The sequence below is a fragment of the Phasianus colchicus genome, chromosome 37 (genome assembly GCF_987193195.1).
Source record: "Phasianus colchicus chromosome 37, bPhaCol1.hap1.1, whole genome shotgun sequence".
Taxonomy (NCBI): Eukaryota; Metazoa; Chordata; class Aves; order Galliformes; family Phasianidae; genus Phasianus; species Phasianus colchicus.
The window spans coordinates 2,113,059-2,136,051 of NC_143472.1; the positions used below are offsets into that span (position 1 = coordinate 2,113,059).

General features: G+C 60.5%; 1 protein-coding gene and 1 long non-coding RNA gene across 6 annotated transcripts in view; both read right to left on the bottom strand.

The window, feature by feature from the left end:
• Positions 1-64: 64 nt before the first annotated feature.
• LOC149913476 (uncharacterized) lies at positions 65-4,730 on the bottom strand. The gene is made up of 3 exons (XR_016461243.1): positions 2,931-4,730; positions 1,461-1,615; positions 65-689 (listed from the first exon to the last, which is right to left on the bottom strand). It is a non-coding gene; the product is annotated as an uncharacterized LOC149913476 (long non-coding RNA).
• Positions 4,731-6,933: 2,203 nt separating this feature from the next.
• The window catches only part of FRMD8 (FERM domain containing 8), a 28,494-nt gene continuing 12,434 nt past the window's right edge, over positions 6,934-22,993 (bottom strand). For 2 of the 5 annotated variants that reach the window (XM_090129608.1, XM_090129605.1), the window contains exons 6-9: positions 22,794-22,917; positions 13,219-13,407; positions 8,542-8,668; positions 6,934-8,437 (exon numbers count right to left, since the gene is read on the bottom strand). In XM_090129608.1, coding sequence (XP_089985734.1) covers positions 8,313-8,437; positions 8,542-8,668; positions 13,219-13,407; positions 22,794-22,917 — 565 coding nt within the window. In that variant the 3' untranslated portion in view covers positions 6,934-8,312. The remainder of the gene's footprint in view (positions 8,438-8,541; positions 8,669-13,218; positions 13,408-22,793; positions 22,918-22,993) is intronic. The other 3 variants (XM_090129606.1, XM_090129604.1, XM_090129607.1) reach the window with 2 other exon arrangements.

Here is a 22,993-nt window from a genome sequence, read left to right on the forward strand (position 1 = left end):
CCCCCCCTCTCCTTCCCCCCCCCCCCCCTTTTTTTTTTTCTTCTTCTCCCCCCCCCCTCCCGCATTTTAAACACCTCCATCCTTTCTGACGCCATTTTCCAGCATTTTCGCTCTTGTTTTTCTTTTTTCTTTTTTTTTCCCATATTATTTTCCCCCCGGTTTTGCCCCCCCCAAAAAAAAGAAACAACAAAAAACTCCCCAAATCTTTGGGGAAAAAAAAAATCCAACGCCAATTTGTTTTCTTTTGCTTTTTAAATAAAGCAGAACACCCCAAAAATTGCCTTTTTTTTCCCCCACTCGTTCCCCCACAGTGAGCTGGAAAAATACTGAAAATTCTGTTTTTTTTTCCCATTTTTTCCCATTTCCAACCGCTCTTTCCCCAGCAGATTTCCAGCTTCCTACCCACCACCCCCCCTTCTCACCCAATTTTTCACCAAATGCACCAAAATGTCCCCATTTCAGCCCATTCTGCAGCCGTGCTGAGTCACGCCGCAGCCACGCACGGCCCTTTAAAGGAAAAAACCAACCCCAATTTTGATGCATTTTGTGGCATTTCCGCTCCAGGTAGCAACACCCTAAGATTACAGGCCACCCCAAAAACACAGCAGACCTCTCATTAACGCCAATTAGCGTCATTAATGATGACTCGGGCGGCACCGGGTTTTTCCATGGCGTTTTCAGGGCGTTTCCTGCAAAACCAGAGAGAAATGGGCTGTTAGTCGGCTGCTATTCTTCTGATGCATCATTTTGTGATTCAAAAAACCCCAATTTTCCCTCTTTTTTGTTTTTTTTTTAATTTATTTTTGCCCCAAAGGCCCGGGGTTGGATTATGGCTGCAGCCATGACTTGCACATTCCTGCTCATACAGCCCACAAACCTGAATTACACAACAAAAAAAAACTGATTATTCCAGCTTTAACCGCCTCACTGTGAGCATTCACAGTTTTTTTAGCACAGAAACAGCCCCCAAAAAACACTTTTTTTTCAGGAATTGCCCCCCCGGGAGCCATTTTAGGGCCTTTTGCACCCGGAAAGCCTCTGGCACAAAGAAAAAACATTGTTTTTTTTTCACAAAAAAAACCTTTTTTTCCACTTTAGGTCACAGAACTAAAAGACAGAGGTTCCCCTGGGGCAAAACTGCCTTTTTTTTGTGGTTATTTTGGTGTTTTTATGATCTCTGAATTCCTCACCTCTCCCCTCCCCCACGGCCGCCATTTTGTCCCTCGCTCACAGCTGCGCTCCCAATTTTGGGCCAATTTAACCCTTTTTTGGGAGCTCTGAAGATGCCCATTTCCACACAGACAGCGGGTGATCACCTCACACAAAGTCCACATTAAAAAAAAATCGCACTTTTAATGCTTTTTTTTTTTTTTCCCAGCCCAACCCCCCCCCCCCCCGAACCCACCCCATTTGCGTCGCATAAACCCCGGGGATAAAGAGCTGTTTTTACAACTTTTCACCCCAAAAATCACATCACAAAACGCATCTCCATGGGGGGGGGGGATCCCATACTTCCCTCAGGATGCTTTATTTCGTGGTCTGCTCCCTTGGGATGCTGTGCAGCTGGGTTTCCTGCTCCTTAAGCTTAAGGCTGCGGGGATGGGACGTCGTTTTTCTGCATTTGATATTAAAAAAAAGAGCAATTGGTTTGAAGAAACAGAACGTTTGTATTCTGTAACTTAGCCTTGAGAAACAGTTGATCGAAGAAGTAAAAATAAATAGCTGGCCTGAGAAGTAAAAGGATTGTAGAAGGCTGGGATGCGAAGGCAGGAACCAAGATATTCCCCTATAAGGACCCCACACTCCATATCTGCCCTTGTAGGGTCCCTAACCCCATATTTTTCCCCTATAACAGCCCCATACCCCATATCTGCCCCTATAGGGACCCCATACCCCATAGTGACCCCAATCCCCCACTGATAACCCCAACCCCATAACCAACCCCCAATGCCAACCCCAAAACCCCATTCCCACCTCCTCAGCGACCCCGATCCCACACTTCTCCCCCCCCCCCAGACCCCATATCCCCACCCTATAAGCTTATAGGGCCAACCCCATACCCCCACCCTATAAGCTTATAGGGCTGACCCCATGCCCCCACCCTATAAGCTTATAGGGCTGACCCCATATCCCCACCCTATAAGCTTATAGGGCTGACCCCATACCCCCACCCTATAAGCTTATAGGGCAGACCCCATACCCCCACCCTAAAAGCTTATAGGACTGACCCCATACCCCCACCCTATAAGCTTATAGCTCCGACCCCATCCCCCCACCCTATAAGCTTATAGGGCCGACCCCATCCCCCCATCCTATAAGCTTATAGGGCCGACCCCATCCCCCCATCCTATAAGCTTATAGGGCTGACCCCATGCCCCCACCCTATAAGCTTATAGGGCTGACCCCATATCCCCACCCTATAAGCTTATAGGGCTGACCCCATATCCCCACCCTATAAGCTTAGAGGGCCAACCCCATACCCCCACCCTATAAGCTTATAGGGCCGACCCCATACCCCCACCCTATAAGCTTATAGGACCGACCCCATGCCCCCACCCTATAAGCTTATAGGGCTGACCCCATATCCCCACCCTATAAGCTTATAGCTCTGACCCCATCCCCCCACCCTATAAGCTTATAGGGCCGACCCCATATCCCCACCCTATAAGCTTATAGGGCCGACCCCATCCCCCCACCCTATAAGCTTATAGGGCCGACCCCATAACCCCTTCCCACCCCAATCCCTCACTGATAACCCCGACCCCATAACCATCCTTATCTTTGTGGAAAGAAGAACAAGCAGATATCCGCAAAATAACCATCAGGTGTGCAATAAGTTAATTAATTAACCACAGATTTATGCTTATGCAGCAAAAAAATTGTTCGTCCGGCGTTTGCATCTTTAGCAAAGCATCGGGAAGATTGCGAACCTGAAATCCTCAGCCAATGAAAAACCAAGGGAGAAAGAGACCAGCGTTGAGGAATAGGGAATAAAAGATGTAAAGTTGTTTTCTGGGTGCTTTTCTACTTGCAGGAGGCCAAACATCGCGAATAAATTCTCCTTTATCAGAGATAATGTCCTAGAAAATTATTTGGATGTTTCCGACGGGGCTGAGGGTGACGGAACAGCCTGAGCTTTGGGGGCAATGTGAAGAATTTGGTGATTTATCAACTGAAAACGTTCCTGGATACTTTAAACACACGGAAATAGGCGTGCCAGGAATGCTGTAAATCCATCCGGGCAAAGTGAAGAATCTGACCGATGAATTTTGAAGTTGATATTACTGGTGGTGGTTCCCTTTTCCAGCCGTGTAACCTGAAGTGTTTGGGATAATTCAAAATGGTTGAAGGTTGAACCAAAGCTGAAAACTGCCTCGGTTCAACAGCTGCTGTGGGAATGCTTGGAGATCTCAGGAATCCTCCTTACAGAATCACAGAATGCCCAGGGTTGGAAAGGACTTCAAGCATCACGAATCTCCAACGCTCTGCCACATGCAGGGTCACCAACATCCTCATTTAATGCTTGACCAGGCTGCCCATTCAATCTGGCCTTCAAAGGGATGGAGCATCCACAGCCTCTCTGGGCAGCTGTTCCAGCACCTCACCACTCTCATATCAAACAACTTCCCTCCTGACATCCAACCTCAATCAACTTCAGACCGTTTCCCCTCGTCCTGCTGTCATCTCCCCTTTCCAAGAGTTGATTCCACTCCTGTTTGTAGGCTCCCTTTAAGTACTGAAGGCTGCAATGATTCACCCCACATCCTTCTTTTCTCCAGGCTGGATGAGCCCAGCTCCCTCAGCCTGTCCTCATAGGGGAGGTGCTCCAATTCCCTGATCATCTTCGTGGCCCTTTTCTGGATGCTCTCCAACAGCTCCCTGTCTTTTTTGTACTAAGGATCCACGCTTGGACTCGTTCTGTTAGGATAAGAAACTGCCAGCAAAACAGGTTTAGCAAACGTCAAAGAAGCCAGGGTCTCTACACAAGGCAGGACCTCTATAGAAGGCAGGATTGTCTCACTCCATAAGAAAGCTGGGATGTGAAGGCAGGCACCAAGATATTCCCCTCTGTCTTTCTTCCGAGCTCATCTTTGTGGAAAGAAGGACAAGCAGATATCACAAATACACAAAAGTATTTCCAGATGGGGCCTCACGAGAGCAGAGTAGAAAGAGTAAAGCAGAAATCACCTCCCTGTCCCTGCTGGCCGCCCCTCTTCTGATGGAGCCCAGGATAGCATTTGTTTTCCGAGCTGTAATCACAAGCTGCTGGCTCATGCTCAGCTTTTCATCCATCAGGACCCCCAGGTCCTTTTCTGCACGGCTGCTCTCAAGGATCCCTCCTTCCAGTCTGTATGGATGCCTGCGATTCCTCCATCCCAAGTGCAAAACTCTGCACTTTGCCGTGTTGAACCTCACCAGGTTCACCCAGGCCCACTTTTCCAGCTTCTCTGAATGGCAGCCCTTCCTTCTACTGCGTCGACCGCGCCGCTCAGCTCGGCGTCGTCAGCAAATTGCTGGGGCTGCACTCAATCCCATCATCGCTGCTGTTGATGAAGATGTTACAGAGCACCGGTCCCAAACAGAGCCCTGGGGACGCCGCTCCTTACCGGCCTCCACCTGGACACGGAGCCATCGATGACCACCCTCTGTCTGGGGGGGACTTCCTTAGAAAATCAGAGCCTGGTTTGATAAATAAATAAGCCCCCCCCAACCCCAAATCCCCCCCAACCCCACATGCTCCCCAATCCCCCCTAAATCCCCTACCTAAACCCTCCCCACGCCCCCCTAAACCATCCCAAAACTCTCCCCACACCCCTCCCCAAACCTCCCACCCCCCTAAGCCCCCCTCCTAAACACCCCACCTTCCCCAACCCCCCACCTAAATCCCCCCCTACCCAACCCCCCCCACCTGAATCCCCCCCAACCCCACCTTCTCCAACCCCCCCACCTAAATCCCCCCTAAACCCCCCACCTTCCCCAACCCCCCCACCTGAATCCCCCCCCAACCCCCCACCTTCCCCAACCCCCCCACCTGAATCCCCCCCCAACCCCACCTTCTCCAACCCCCCCACCTAAATCACCCCTAAACCCCCCACCTTCTCCAACCCCCCCACCCAAATCTCCCCCAAACCCCCCAGCCCCCCCACCTCCCCCATCTAAACCTAAACCCCACTCCCCACCTCCCCCCCCGCCTAAATCCCCCCCCAAACCCCCCACCCCCCCCGCCTAAATCCCCCCCCGCCTAAATCCCCACCCAAACCCCCCCACCTAAATCCCTCCCCAAAGCCCCCCAAACCCCCCCACCTAAACCCCCCCAAACCACCCAGCCCCCCCACCTAAATCCCCCCCAAAGCCCCCAGCCCCCCCCACATAAACCCCCCCCACCTAAACCCCCCCAAACCCCCCAGCCCCCCCACCTAAATCCCCCCCCGCCTAAATCCCCCCCAAACCCCCCATCCCCCCCCACCTAAATCCCCCCCCGCCTAAATCCCCCCCAAACCCCCCATCCCCCCCCACCTAAATCCCCCCCCCGCCTAAATCCCCCCCAAACCCCCCCATCCCCCCCCACCTAAACCCCCCCCACCTAAACCCCCCCAACCCCCCATCCCCCCCCACCTAAATCCCCCCCAACTCCCCCACCTAAATCCCTCCCCAAAGCCCCCCAAACCCCCCCACCTAAACCCCCCCAACCCCCCAGCCCCCCCTCAAGCCCCCCCCAGCCCCCCAGCCCCCCCCCTGTACCCCCCCCAAACCCCCCAGCCCCCCCCACCCCACACCTCCCCCCTTCCAACCCCCCACCTAAACCCCACCCCCTTCCCAACCCCCCCCCCATTCAACCTTTCATTCTCGTTAACCTTTATTCCCCTCCCCCCCCTCCCCCCTCCCATTTAAAGGCAAAAAATGCGGGATCCGAGGGCGGTCCATCCGCGGCGGAGTGATCCGCGGTGATGCGGTCGGCTCCGGTTCGGACCGGAGTCGGGTGGCGCAGTGCCGCTCTGCGCATGCGCGCCCAACCCCCCCTCCCACCGCAGAACGCCTGTACGCATGCGCAACAGCGCACCCCCACCTTCCCGCCGCCGCAGCGGTCCTCCACGCATGCGCACTGGCGCCCCCGCCGCCTCCTCAGCGCCTGCGCGCCGCCCCTCCCCCCCCCCCCCCCCATTCGGAGGCGGCTACGACCGACGGCGTCCCCCTTAATTGTACCTCAGCAAACGGCCTTTTTTTAATTAAAACCCTTAAAATTCTTCTCCCCATATCAAGAATCCCTCGTGGTAATGGAGACGATGCTCAAAATCCCTTTCACCGTTCTGTTTTTTTTTTTTTGTTTTTACCTCAGAACGAAACGGCCGCTTTTCCCTCGCGTATCCCTCAGGGTTTTGGTTAAAAACGGAGCAAAAAGCCTCGCCCTGCTCACCGAGGAGCGGTAAATAAAGAAAATATCCTTCAAAGTCCTTTTTTTTTCTTTTTTGAGTTTTAACTCAAAACGCGGCCCTGCCCGCCCCGTTGGTTCTCCCCGAAGGATCTCAGGAAAAAAAATTAAAAATAATTAAAAAAAACTCCCGTTTTTTCTTCTCCTTATCGAAAGGCGCCTAAATCGTTAGAAACAATTCTAAAAAAAAACCAAACAAACCGTTTTCTGTGATATTTTACCTCAGAAAAACGGTCCTTTTCGTCCCCCAGCTCCAAGCGTGACCCCCCTCCCCCAATTCCCTCACCATTTTTGCCCTAAAACCTCAGAAAAGAACAAAAACAAACCCCTTCCCTCCGCTCTTTGTTATCACGGCGCTGCTAAATCGCCACAAATATTAATAAAATCCCTTTTCCTGCGATATTTTACCACAGAAATTCCTCCCCCCGCACCCCCCCCCCCCCCCCACCTCCCCATCTCAAGTTTCCCTCAGGAATTTTACCCCAAAAACCTCACAAATATCCCCAAAAACAACCCCCCCCTCCCCCCCCGGTGCCTTTTGACCACAAAAATATTTATTTTACGAAGATTAAATGCGACGAAGCCGCAATTTCTCACAGAATTCGCCTCCGTTCTGCGGCGTCGTCCTGACGAACCGACGGCGCAAAGGACACAAAATGTTCCCCTCCCCCCACCGCAAATAATTACGATATTTTGTGTTTTTTTTGACAAAATACGCGCGGGTTTCGCCTCGTAAAAGCGCTCGACTTCCAACGGGTGATTTAAGCGTCAATAATTGTTATTACCGATCAGCCGATAAGACGCTACTTCGCGAACTTTTTGCCGCAGTGGGAACAAAATATATATAGAGAGATATTAAATAATACAGAAAAAAAAAAAAAAGTGTTAAAAATGAACTCCCGGCGATGGAGGGAGAGACGGAAACGGGGCCCAACGGAGGAGCAACGAGCGCGGCGCCTCGCCGCCGCCATTTTGTTCCGCGGCTCCAAGATGGCCGCCGTCACGTGGTGCCGCCGTCACGTGGTGCTGCCGCCATTTTGTGAGGCGCGACCCCAAAATAGCCCCAATCGGCCCCAAAATGGCCCAAATCGGCCTCAAAATGCCCCAAATTCCCTACAAGCCGCCCCAAAATATGCCGAAGCCACCTCAGTCCGCACAGAAGCACCGCAGATTCGCTCTGGCCTGCTCCCACATAGCCCAACGCTGGCCCCAAACGGCCCCCGAATTGCCAAAAACCACCACAATGTGTCCCATGCCACCACGACCTGCCCCAAATAACCCCAAACTGCCCCCAAATTAACCTCGAACTGCCCCAAAAAGACCCAAACAGAACCGAACTGCCCCAAAAGAACCCCAAACCGCCCACAAATAGCCCAAAACTCCCACAAACAACCCCCAAAACAGCCCGAAACTGCCCTGGATTAACCCCGAATTGCCCCAAATAGACCCCAAACAGCCCCAAAATAACCCTAAAATAACCCTAAAATACCCCAAACCGCCTTTAAGTTTATCCCCAACTGCCCCCAAAGAAACCCAGGTCACCCCAAAACAGCCCCAAACCGCTCCGAAACAAACCCCAAACAACCCTAAACTCCTACAAAACAACCCCAAAATAGCCCTAAACTACCCCGGAATAACCCCAAAATTGCCCAAATCCCCCCAAAATAGCCCCAATGCGGGGGATGGGGGGGGGGGGGACGGGACAAGAGTGACATTGGGGCGGTGCTCACTGGTGTCATTTTGGGGTGAAAAAGGAACAAATGTAGGCTTTGTGGGGTGCAATTCTTAACCGGGGCTCCCAGCGCCTCCCCAGCCCTTATTTGGGGAGGGGGATGGATGGGGGGGGGGAGGGGGGTCTCAGCCTTCAGCGGGGCTCTTCAGTTCAATCCTGGGGGGTTCCTGGTGCCCCCCCAGCAGCCTCATCCTCACTGCCCCCCCCCCGGACCCCCACCCGCCCAAAAAACGATGCTGAACGTCGGGGGGGCTTCACCCTTCGCAGCTCTTCACCTGGAGGGGGGGGGAAAGGGGGAGGAAGGGGTCACAGGGGGGGGGGCTCAAGGGGGGGGGGGGGGGGGGATGGGAGGGGGTCGCTCACCCCCTCGGTAACCCACCGTCCTCCACGTAATCGATGGTGGCCAAACGCTGGGGGAGGGGGCGGCGCTGGGGGGGGCTCGGGGGGGGGTCGGTGCCACCACCCAGGGCGATGCAGCATTCGATCAGGGCGCTCATCAGCTCCGCCTATGGGGGATTCACAGACCCACAGTGACCCACAGCGACCCATAGGGACACACAACAGATCCCAGCTGACGCACAGGGAGCCCCCAGGGGACCCATGGGGACCCATAACCCACAAGGACCCATAAATTGGACTTGGGGACCCCGAGTGACCCATGGGGACCCACAACAACCCACAAGGACCCATAAATGACACCTGGGGACCCACAGGGACCCATAGGGACCCATAACAACCCACTGCGACCCATAAATGGCACCTGAGGACCCACAGGGACCCACAGGGACCCATAAATTGGACCTGAGGACCCCAAGTGACCCATGGGGACCCACAACAACCCACAGGGACCCACAAGAACCCACTGCGACCCATAAATGGCACCAGGGGACCCCAAGGGACCCACGGGGACCCACAGGGACCCACAACAACCCACTGCGACCCATAAATGGCACCTGAGGACCCACAGGGACCCACAGGGACCCATAAATTGGACCTGAGGACCCCAAGTGACCCATGGGGACCCACAACAACCCACAGGGACCCACAACAACCCACAGGGACCCATAAATGACACTTGGGGACCCACAGGGACCCACAGGGACCCACAACAACCCACAGGGACCCATAAATGGCACCTGGGGACCCCAAGGGACCCATAGGGACCCACAACAACCCATAGGGACCCATAAATGACACCTGGGGACCCCAAGTGATCCTTGGGGACCCACAACAACCCACAGCGACCCATAAATTGGACCTGAGGACCCACAGGGACCCATGGGGACCCACAACAACCCACTGCGACCCATAAGTGACACCTTTGGACCCCAAGCGACCCATGGGGACCCACAACAAACTGCGACCCATAAGTGACACCTTTGGACCCCAAGCGACCCATGGGGACCCACAACAAACTGCGACCCATAAGTGACACCTTTGGACCCCAAGCGACCCATGGGGACCCACAACAACCCACAGGGACCCATAAATGACACCTGGGGACCCCAAATGACCCATGGGGACCCACAACAACCCACTGCGACCCATAAATGACACCTGGGGACCCACAGGGACCCATGGGGACCCACAGCAACCCACTGCGACCCATAAATGACACCTGGGGACCCCAAGGGACCCATGGGGACCCACAACAACCCACAGGGACCCATAAATGGCACCTGGGGACCCACAGGGACCCATGGGGACCCACAACAACCCACAGGGACCCATAAATGACACTTGGGGACCCACAGGGACCCATAGGGACCCACAACAACCCACAAGGACCCATAAATGACACCTGGGGACCCACAGTGACCCATAGGGACCCACAACAACCCACAGGGACCCATAAATTGGACCTGAGGACCCACAGGGACCCATGGGGACCCACAACAACCCACAGGGACCCATAAATGGCACCTGGGGACCCACAGGAACCCATGGGGACCCACAACAACCCACTGCGACCCATAAGTGACAACTTGGACCCCAAGCGACCCATGGGGACCCACAGCAACCCAGAGGGACCCATAAATGACACCTGGGGACCCATGGGGACCCATAGGGACCCACAACAACCCACAGGGACCCATAAATGACACCTGGAAACCCCAAGGGACCCATGGGGACCCATAAAAACCCAGAGGGACCCAAAAATGACACCCGGGGACCCATAAGTGACCCACGGGAACCCACAACAACCCACAGTTACCCATAAATTGCACCTGGGGACCCCAAGTGACCCATGGGGACCAACAACAACCCACAGGGACCCATAAATGGCACCTGGGGACCCACAGGGACCCATAGGGACCCACAACAACCCACAGGGACCCATAAATGGCACCTGAGGACCCACAGGAACCCATGGGGACCCACAACAACCCACAGGGACCCATAAAAGACACCTGGGGACCCACAGTGACCCATAGGGACCCACAACAACCCACAGGGACCCATAAATTGGACTTGGGGACCCCAAGTGACCCATGGGGACCCACAACAACCCACAGGGACCCATAAATGACACCTGAGGACCCACAGGGACCCACAGGGACGCATAAATTGGACCTGAGGACCCCAAGTGACCCATGGGGACCCACAACAACCCACAGGGACCCACAAGAACCCACTGCGACCCATAAATGGCACCAGGGGACCCCAAGGGACCCACGGGGACCCACAGGGACCCACAGGGACCCACAACAACCCACAGGGACTCATAAATGACACCTGGGGACCCCAAGGGATCCACAGGGACCCACAGCAACCCACAGGGACCCATAAATGGCACCTGGGGACCCACAGGGACCCATGGGGACCCACAACAACCCACAGCGACCCATAAATTGGACCTGAGGACCGACAGGGACCCATGGGGACCCACAACAACCCACAGGGACCCATAAATGACACTTGGGGACCCACAGGGACCCATGGGGACCCACAACAACCCACAGGGACCCACAACAACCCACTGCGACCCATAAATGACACCTGGGGACCCACAGGGACCCACAGGGACCCACAACAACCCACAGGGACCCATAAATGACACCTGGGGACCCACAGGGGCCCACAGGGACCCACAACAACCCACAGCGACCCATAAATGACACCTGGGGACCCCAAGTGACCCATGGGGACCCACAACAACCCACAGCGACCCATAAATGACACCTGGGGACCCCAAGCGACCCATGGGGACCCACAACAACCCACTGCGACCCAGAAATGACACTTGGGGACCCCAAGTGACCCATAGGGACCCACAACAACCCACTGCGACCCATAAATGACACCTGGGGACCCCAAGGGACCCATGGGGACCCACAACAACCCACAGGGACCCATAAATGACACCTGGGGACCCCAAGCGACCCATGGGGACCCACAACAACCCACAGGGACCCATAAATGGCACCTGGGGACCCCAGGGGACCCATGGGGACCCATAGCAACCCACAGGAACCCATAAATGGCACCTGGGGACCCCAAGGGACCCATAGGGACCCACAACAACCCACAGCGACCCATAAATGGCACCAGGGGACCCCAAGGGACCCACGGGGACCCACAGGGACCCACAACAACCCACAAGGACCCATAAATGACACCTGGGGACCCCAAGTGACCCACGGGGACCCACAACAACCCACAGGGACCCATAAATGGCACCTGGGGACCCCAAGTGACCCATGGGGACCCACAGGGACCCACAGGGACCCACAACAACCCACAGGGACTCATAAATGACACCTGGGGACCCCAAGGGATCCACAGGGACCCACAGCAACCCACAGGGACCCATAAATGGCACCTGGGGACCCCAAGTGACCCATGGGGACCCACAACAACCCACAGGGACCCATAAATTGGACCTAGGGGCCCCAAGTGACCCATGGGGACCCACAACAACCCACAGGGACCCATAAGTTGGACCTGGGGACCCACAGGGACCCACGGGGACCCACAACAACCCACAAGGACCCATAAATGACACCTGGGGACCCCAAGGGACCCACAGGGACCCACAACAACCCACAGGGACCCATAAATGGCACCTGGGGACCCACAGGAACCCATGGGGACCCATAACAACCCACTGCGACCCATAAGTGACAACTTGGACCCCAAGCGACCCATGGGGACCCACAGCAACCCACAGGGACCCATAAATGGCACCTGGGGACCCCAAGTGACCCATGGGGACCCACAACAACCCACAGGGACCCATAAATCGGACCTGAGGACCCCAAGGGACCCATAGGGACCCACAACAACCCACTGCGACCCATAAATTGGACCTGAGGACCCACAGGGACCCATGGGGACCCACAACAAACTGCGACCCATAAGTGACACCTTTGGACCCCAAGCGACCCATGGGGACCCACAACAACCCACAAGGACCCATAAATGGCACCTGGGGACCCCAAGTGACCCATGGGGACCCACAACAACCCACAGGGACCCATAAATGACACCTGAGGACCCACAGGGACCCACAGGGACCCACAACAACCCACAGGGACCCATAAATCGGACCTGAGGACCCCAAGGGACCCATAGGGACCCACAACAACCCACTGCGACCCATAAATTGGACCTGAGGACCCACAGGGACCCATGGGGACCCACAACAAACTGCGACCCATAAGTGACACCTTTGGACCCCAAGCGACCCATGGGGACCCACAACAACCCACTGCGACCCATAAATCGGACCTGAGGACCCACAGTGACCCATGGGGACCCACAACAACCCACAGGGACCCATAAATGACACCTGGGGACCCCAAGGGACCCATGGGGACCCACAAATGACCTTTAGTCCCCCTGCAAGTGACCCCTAAGTGCCCCATAGGGCAGCACCCAGTCCCCCAGTGACCCCACATTGTAATAATACTGGACCCCCCCCCCCCCCACTCCACCCCAAAGGATTCATAGGACAGAACCGACCCCCCCCCCCAAGTGCCCCCTAAGGGTGATCTACCCCCCCCCCCCCCCCCATGGGCAGACCCCAGCCCCCCCCCCAAAAAAAATGCCAGACCTGTGGTGACAACACCCTCAACAACCGGTTGACCCGTGCGCCCTCCTGTTCTCCATCGAACTCCAACCACAGCTGGGGGGGCTCCGCTTCATCCCTGCCCCCCAACCCCTCGGCTGCGACCCCCTCCTGCCCCACGGCTCCCACCAGCTCCCAGCTCAGCTCAGGGTACGACAGCGTCAGCAGCACGTGCTGGGGGGGGGGGGGGTCAGACCACTGCAGCATCCACCCCCCCACTGCCCTATGGATGCCCCACTGTATCCCCCCAACCACCCCACAGCCCCCCTTCGACCCCACAGCCCCCTTCCTGCCCCACAGATGCCCCCCATCCCCCCACTGCCCTATGGATGCCCCACTGCACCCCCCCCCATCCACCCTACAGCCCCCCTTTGACCCCACAGATGCCCCCTTCCTGCCCCACAGATGCCCCCCCCTCCCCCCATCCCCACATCTCTGATCCCACCTTTCGGCCCCACAGCTCCCCCCATCCTCAACTTCACCCCATAGATCCCCCCCCCCAAGTCTTACATCCAACCCCATAACCTGCCTGCTCCTTAGAGACCCACCCCATAGCAATGACTCTGCCCCACATCCCCCCCAGGACCCCCCTGTACCCCCCCCAGCCACCCCACAGCCCCCCTTTGACCCCACAGCCCCCTTCCTGCCCCACAGATGCCCCCCATCCCCCCACTGCCCTATGGATGCCCCACTCTACCCCCCCCCAGCCACCCCACAGCCCCCCTTCGACCCCACAGCCCCCTTCCTGCCCCACAGATGCCCCCCATCCCCCTACCGCCCTATGGATGCCCCACTGCACCCCCCCCCCATCCACCCCACAGATGCCCCCCACCCCCCCACTGCCCTATGGATGCCCCACTCTACCCCCCCCACAGCCACCCCACAGCCCCCCTTTGACCCCACAGCCCCCTTCCTGCCCCACAGATGCCCCCCACCCCCCCATCCCCACGACTCTGATCCCACCTTTCAGCCCCACAGCTCCCCCCATCCTCAACCTCACCCCACATATCCCCCCCCCAAGTCTTACATCCAACCCCATAACCTGCCTGCTCCTTAGAGACCCACCCCATAGCAACGACTGCCCCACATCCCCCCCAGCACCCCCCTGTACCCCCCCAGCCACCCCACAGCGCCCCTTCGACCCCACAGCCCCCTTCCTGCCCCACAGATGCCCCCCCCCCATCCCCACATCTCTGATCCCACCTTTCAGCCCCACAGCTCCCCCCATCCTCAACCTCACCCCACATATCCCCCCCCCCCCCAAGCCTTACATCCAACCCCATAACCTTCCCATCCCTCCCCGTTCCTTAGAGACCCACCCCATAGCAACGACTGCCCCACATCCCCCCCAGGACCCCCCTGTACCCCCCCAGCCACCCCACAGCCCCAATTCGACCCCACAGCCCCCTTCCTGCCCCACAGATGCCCCCCATCCTCCCACTGCCCTATGGATGCCCCACTGCACCCCCCCCCAGCCACCCCACAGCCCCCCTTCGACCCCACAGCCCCCTTCCTGCCCCACAGATGCCCCCCCCCCCCATCCCCACGGCTCTGATCCCACATTTCAGCCCCACAGCTCCCCCCATCCTCAACTTCACCCCATAGATCCCCCCCCCCCAAGTCTTACATCCAACCCCATAACCTGCCTGCTCCTTAGAGACCGACCCCATAGCAATGACTCTGCCCCACATCCCCCCCCAACCCCCCCCAACTCACCCCACAGACACTCAACCTCCCCCCCCAGCACCCCCCTGTACCCCCCCAGCCACCCCACAGCCCCCCTTCGTCCCCACAGCCCCCTGCCTACCCCACAGATGGCCCCCACCCCCCCACTGCCCTATGGATGCCCCACTGCACCCCCCCCCCATCCACCCCACAGATGCCCCCCACCCCCCCACTGCCCTATGGATGCCCCACTCTACCCCCCCCACAGCCACCCCACAGCCCCCCTTTGACCCCACAGCCCCCTTCCTGCCCCACAGATGCCCCCCACCCCCCCATCCCCACGACTCTGATCCCACATTTCAGCCCCACAGCTCCCCCCATCCTCAACTTCACCCCATAGATCCCCCCCCCCCAAGCCTTACATCCAACCCCATAACCTTCCCATCCCTCCCATTCCTTAGAGACCCACCCCATAGCAACGACTGCCCCATATCCCCCCCAGGACCCCCCTGTACCCCCCAGCCACCCCACAGCCCCCCTTCGACCCCACAGCCCCCTTCCTGCCCCACAGATGCCCCCCATCCCCCTACCGCCCTATGGATGCCCCACTGTACCCCCCCACAGCCAACCCACAGCCCCCTTCCTGCCCCACAGATGCCCCCCATCCCCCCACTGCCCTATGGATGCCCCACTGCACCCCCCCCCAGCCACCCCACAGCCCCCCTTCGACCCCACAGCCCCCTTCCTGCCCCACAGATGCCCCCCACCCCCCCTTTCCCACGACTCTGATCCCACCTTTCAGCCCCACAGCTCCCCCCATCCTCAACCTCACCCCACATATCCCCCCCCCAAGCCTTACATCCAACCCCATAACCTTCCCATCCCTCCCGTTCCTTAGAGACCCACCCCATAGCAATGACTCTGCCCCACATCCCCCCCAGGACCCTCCTGTACCCCTCCAGCCACCCCACAGCCCCCCTTCGACCCCACAGCCCCCTTCCTGCCCCACAGATGCCCCCCATCCCCCCACTGCCCTATGGATGCCCCACTGCACCCCCCCCCAGCCACCCCACAGCCCCCCTTCGACCCCACAGCCCCCTTCCTGCCCCACAGATGCCCCCCATTCCCCCACTGCCCTATGGATGCCCCACTGCACCCCCCCAGCCACCCCATAACCCCCTTCGACCCCACAGCCCCCTTCCTGCCCCACAGATGCCCCCCATCCCCCTACCGCCCTATGGATGCCCCACTGTACCCCCCCACAGCCAACCCACAGCCCCCTTCCTGCCCCACAGATGCCCCCCATCCCCCCAGTGCCCTATGGATGCCCCACTGTACCCCCCCACAGCCACCCCACAGCCCCCCTTCGACCCCACAGCCCCCTTCCTGCCCCACAGATGCCCCCCACCCCCCCATCCCCACAGCTCTGATCCCACATTTCAGCCCCACAGCTCCCCCCATCCTCAACTTCACCCCATAGATCCCCCCCCCCAAGTCTTACATCCAACCCCATAACCTGCCTGCTCCTTAGAGACCCACCCCATAGCAATGACTCTGCCCCACATCCCCCCCAGGACCCCCCTGTACCCCCCCAGCCACCCCACAGCCCCCCTTCGACCCCACAGCCCCCTTCCTGCCCCACAGATGCCCCCCACCCCCCCACTGCCCTATGGATGCCCCACTGTACCCCCCCACAGCCAACCCACAGCCCCCCTTCGACCCCACAGCCCCCTTCCTGCCCCACAGATGCCCCCCACCCCCCCATCCCCACGGCTGTGATCCCACATTTCAGCCCCACAGCTCCCCCCTTCCTCAACCTCACCCCACATATCTCCCCCCCCCCCCAAGTCTTACATCCAACCCCATAACCTGCCTGCTCCTTAGAGACCCACCCCATAGCAACGACTCTGCCCCACAGCCCCCCCAGGACCCCCCTGTACCCCCCGAGCCACCCCATAGCCCCCCTTCTACCCCACAGCCCCCTTCCTGCCCCACAGATGCCCCCCATCCCCCTACCGCCCTATGGATGCCCCACTGCACCCCCCCCCCATCCACCCCACAGATGCCCCCCACCCCCCCACTGCCCTATGGATGCCCCACTCTACCCCCCCCACAGCCACCCCACAGCCCCCCTTTGACCCCACAGCCCCCTTCCTGCCCCACAGATGCCCCCCACCCCCCCATCCCCACGACTCTGATCCCACCTTTCAGCCCCACAGCTCCCCCCATCCTCAACCTCACCCCACATATCCCCCCCCCAAGCCTTACATCCAACCCCATAACCTGCCTGCTCCTTAGAGACCCACCCCATAGCAACGACTGCCCCACATCCCCCCCAGCACCCCCCTGTACCCCCCCAGCCACCCCACAGCGCCCCTTCGACCCCACAGCCCCCTTCCTGCCCCACAGATGCCCCCCCCCCATCCCCACATCTCTGATCCCACCTTTCAGCCCCACAGCTCCCCCCATCCTCAACCTCACCCCACATATCCCCCCCCCCCCAAGCCTTACATCCAACCCCATAACCTTCCCATCCCTCCCCGTTCCTTAGAGACCCACCCCATAGCAACGACTGCCCCACATCCCCCCCAGGACCCCCCTGTACCCCCCCAGCCACCCCACAGCCCCAATTCGACCCCACAGCCCCCTTCCTGCCCCACAGATGCCCCCCATCCTCCCACTGCCCTATGGATGCCCCACTGCACCCCCCCCCAGCCACCCCACAGCCCCCCTTCGACCCCACAGCCCCCTTCCTGCCCCACAGATGCCCCCCTCCCCCCATCCCCACATCTCTGATCCCACCTTTCAGCCCCACAGCTCCCCCCATCCTCAACTTCACCCCATAGATCCCCCCCCCCCAAGTCTTACATCCAACCCCATAACCTGCCTGCTCCTTAGAGACCCACCCCATAGCAATGACTCTGCCCCACATCCCCCCCAGGACCCTCCTGTACCCCTCCAGCCACCCCACAGCCCCCCTTCGACCCCACAGCCCCCTTCCTGCCCCACAGATGCCCCCCACCCCCCCACTGCCCTATGGATGCCCCACTGCACCCCCCCCCCATCCACCCCACAGATGCCCCCCACCCCCCCACTGCCCTATGGATGCCCCACTCTACCCCCCCACAGCCACCCCACAGCCCCCCTTCGACCCCACAGCCCCCTTCCTGCCCCACAGATGCCCCCCATCCCCACATCTCTGATCCCACCTTTCAGCCCCACAGCTCCCCCCATCCTCAACCTCACCCCACATATCCCCCCCCCCCCAAGCCTTACATCCAACCCCATAACCTTCCCATCCCTCCCCGTTCCTTAGAGACCCACCCCATAGCAATGACTCTGCCCCACAGCCCCCCCAGGACCCCCCTGTACCCCCCCAGCCACCCCACAGCCCCCCTTCGACCCCACAGCCCCCTTCCTGCCCCACAGATGCCCCCCATCCCCCCACTGCCCTATGGATGCCCCACTCTACCCCCCCCCAACCACCCCATAACCCCCTTCGACCCCACAGCCCCCTTCCTGCCCCACTGATGCCCCCCATCCCCCCACTGCCCTATGGATGCCCCACTGCACCCCCCCCCAGCCACCCCACAGCCCCCCTTCGACCCCACAGCCCCCTTCCTGCCCCACAGATGCCCCCCCCTCCCCCCATCCCCACATCTCTGATCCCACCTTTCGGCCCCACAGCTCCCCCCATCCTCAACTTCACCCCATAGATCCCCCCCCCCAAGTCTTACATCCAACCCCATAACCTGCCTGCTCCTTAGAGACCCACCCCATAGCAACGACTGCCCCACATCCCCCCCAGGACCCCCCTGTACCCCCCCAGCCACCCCATAACCCCCTTCGACCCCACAGCCCCCCTTCCTGCCCCACAGATGCCCCCCATCCCCCTACCGCCCTATGGATGCCCCCCTGTATCCCCCTAGCCACCCCACAGCGCCCCTTCGACCCCACAGTCCCCTTCCTGCCCCACAGATGCCCCCCACCCCCCCATCCCCACGACTCTGATCCCACCTTTCAGCCCCACAGCTCCCCCCATCCTCAACCTCACCCCACATATCCCCCCCCAAGTCTTACATCCAACCCCATAACCTGCCTGCTCCTTAGAGACCCACCCCATAGCAACGACTGCCCCACATCCCCCCCAGCACCCCCCTGTACCCCCCCAGCCACCCCACAGCCCCCCTTCGACCCCACAGCCCCCTTCCTGCCCCACAGATGCCCACCCCCCCCATCCCCACATCTCTGATCCCACCTTTCAGCCCCACAGCTCCCCCCATCCTCAACTTCACCCCATAGATCCCCCCATAGATCCCCCCCCAAGCCTTACATCCAACCCCATAACCTTCCCATCCCTCCCGCTCCTTAGAGACCCACCCCATAGCAATGACTCTGCCCCACATCCCCCCCAGGACCCCCCTGTACCCCCCCCAGCCACCCCACAGCCCCCCTTCGACCCCACAGCCCCCTTCCTGCCCCACAGATGCCCCCCACCCCCCCACTGCCCTATGGATGCCCCACTGCACCCCCCCCCCATCCACCCCACAGATGCCCCCCACCCCCCCACTGCCCTATGGATGCCCCACTCTACCCCCCCACAGCCACCCCACAGCCCCCCTTCGACCCCACAGCCCCCTTCCTGCCCCACAGATGCCCCCCATCCCCACATCTCTGATCCCACCTTTCAGCCCCACAGCTCCCCCCATCCTCAACCTCACCCCACATATCCCCCCCCCCCCAAGCCTTACATCCAACCCCATAACCTTCCCATCCCTCCCCGTTCCTTAGAGACCCACCCCATAGCAATGACTCTGCCCCACAGCCCCCCCAGGACCCCCCTGTACCCCCCCAGCCACCCCACAGCCCCCCTTCGACCCCACAGCCCCCTTCCTGCCCCACAGATGCCCCCCATCCCCCCACTGCCCTATGGATGCCCCACTCTACCCCCCCCCAACCACCCCATAACCCCCTTCGACCCCACAGCCCCCTTCCTGCCCCACAGATGCCCCCCATCCCCCCACTGCCCTATGGATGCCCCACTGCACCCCCCCCCAGCCACCCCACAGCCCCCCTTCGACCCCACAGCCCCCTTCCTGCCCCACAGATGCCCCCCCCTCCCCCCATCCCCACATCTCTGATCCCACCTTTCGGCCCCACAGCTCCCCCCATCCTCAACTTCACCCCATAGATCCCCCCCCCCAAGTCTTACATCCAACCCCATAACCTGCCTGCTCCTTAGAGACCCACCCCATAGCAACGACTGCCCCACATCCCCCCCAGGACCCCCCTGTACCCCCCCAGCCACCCCATAACCCCCTTCGACCCCACAGCCCCCCTTCCTGCCCCACAGATGCCCCCCATCCCCCTACCGCCCTATGGATGCCCCCCTGTATCCCCCTAGCCACCCCACAGCGCCCCTTCGACCCCACAGCCCCCTTCCTGCCCCACAGATGCCCCCCACCCCCCCATCCCCACGACTCTGATCCCACCTTTCAGCCCCACAGCTCCCCCCATCCTCAACCTCACCCCACATATCCCCCCCCCCCCCAAGCCTTACATCCAACCCCATAACCTTCCCATCCCTCCCCGTTCCTTAGAGACCCACCCCATAGCAATGACTCTGCCCCACAGCCCCCCCAGGACCCCCCTGTACCCCCCCAGCCACCCCACAGCCCCCCTTCGACCCCACAGCCCCCTTCCTGCCCCACAGATGCCCCCCATCCCCCCACTGCCCTATGGATGCCCCACTGCACCCCCCCCCAGCCACCCCACAGCCCCCCTTCGACCCCACAGCCCCCTTCCTGCCCCACAGATGCCCCCCCCTCCCCCCATCCCCACATCTCTGATCCCACCTTTCGGCCCCACAGCTCCCCCCATCCTCAACTTCACCCCATAGATCCCCCCCCCCCAAGTCTTACATCCAACCCCATAACCTGCCTGCTCCTTAGAGACCCACCCCATAGCAACGACTGCCCCACATCCCCCCCAGGACCCCCCTGTACCCCCCCAGCCACCCCATAACCCCCTTCGACCCCACAGCCCCCCTTCCTGCCCCACAGATGCCCCCCATCCCCCTACCGCCCTATGGATGCCCCCCTGTATCCCCCTAGCCACCCCACAGCGCCCCTTCGACCCCACAGTCCCCTTCCTGCCCCACAGATGCCCCCCACCCCCCCATCCCCACGACTCTGATCCCACCTTTCAGCCCCACAGCTCCCCCCATCCTCAACCTCACCCCACATATCCCCCCCCAAGTCTTACATCCAACCCCATAACCTGCCTGCTCCTTAGAGACCCACCCCATAGCAACGACTGCCCCACATCCCCCCCAGCACCCCCCTGTACCCCCCCAGCCACCCCACAGCCCCCCTTCGACCCCACAGCCCCCTTCCTGCCCCACAGATGCCCACCCCCCCCATCCCCACATCTCTGATCCCACCTTTCAGCCCCACAGCTCCCCCCATCCTCAACTTCACCCCATAGATCCCCCCATAGATCCCCCCCCAAGCCTTACATCCAACCCCATAACCTTCCCATCCCTCCCGCTCCTTAGAGACCCACCCCATAGCAACGACTGCCCCACATCCCTCCCAGGACCCCCCTGTACCCCCCCAGCCACCCCATAGCCCCCCTTCGACCCCACAGCCGCCTTCCTGCCCCACAGATGCCCCCCATCCCCCCACTGCCCTATGGATGCCCCACTCTACCCCCCCCACAGCCACCCCACAGCCCCCCTTTGACCCCACAGCCCCCTTCCTGCCCCACAGATGCCCCCCTCCCCCCATCCCCACATCTCTGATCCCACCTTTCAGCCCCACAGCTCCCCCCATCCTCAACCTCACCCCACATATCCCCCCCCCAAGTCTTACATCCAACCCCATAACCTGCCTGCTCCTTAGAGACCCACCCCATAGCAACGACTCTGCCCCACAGCCCCCCCAGCACCCCCTGTACCCCCACCAGCCACCCCACAGCCCCCCTTCGACCCCACAGCCCCCTTCCTGCCCCACAGATGCCCCCCACCCCCCCATCCCCACATCTCTGATCCCACCTTTCAGCCCCACAGCTCCCCCCATCCTCAACCTCACCCCATAGATCCCCCCCCCCCAAGCCTTACATCCAACCCCATAACCTTCCCATCCCTCCCCGTTCCTTAGAGACCCACCCCATAGCAACGACTGCCCCACATCCCCCCCAGGACCCCCCTGTACCCCCCCCAGCCACCCCCCAGCCCCCCTTCGACCCCACAGCCCCCTTCCTGCCCCACAGATGCCCCCCATCCTCCCACTGCCCTATGGATGCCCCACTGCACCCCCCCCCCCATCCACCCCACAGATGCCCCCCACCCCCCCACTGCCCTATGGATGCCCCACTCTACCCCCCCCACAGCCACCCCACAGCCCCCCTTTGACCCCACAGCCCCCTTCCTGCCCCACAGATGCCCCCCACCCCCCCATCCCCACGACTCTGATCCCACATTTCAGCCCCACAGCTCCCCCCATCCTCAACCTCACCCCACATATCCCCCCCCCAAGTCTTACATCCAACCCCATAACCTGCCTGCTCCTTAGAGACCCACCCCATAGCAACGACTGCCCCACAGCCCCCCCCAACCCCCCCCAACTCACCCCACAGACACTCAACCTCCCCCCCCCAGCACCCCCCTGTACCCCCCCAGCCACCCCACAGCCCCAATTCGACCCCACAGCCCCCTTCCTGCCCCACAGATGCCCCCCATCCTCCCACTGCCCTATGGATGCCCCACTGCACCCCCCCCCAGCCACCCCACAGCCCCCCTTCGACCCCACAGCCCCCTTCCTGCCCCACAGATGCCCCCCCCCCCAGCACCCCCCAACTCGCCCCCCACCCCCCACCCCCCAACTTCCCCACACCTTCTCCCGAGCATCGATGATGGTGACCCCCTCCAGCCCCACAGCCACGTTGACGGGACGCAGCCCCCCCCGACTCAGCAGCCCCCCGGGGGGGCGGTCGATGGTCCCTGGGAAGAAAGCACACCTTGGGGGGGGGGGGGAGGGGGGGGGGATGTAAGGGGACGTATTGTGGGGGGGGGGCAACAAAAGATGGGAAGAAG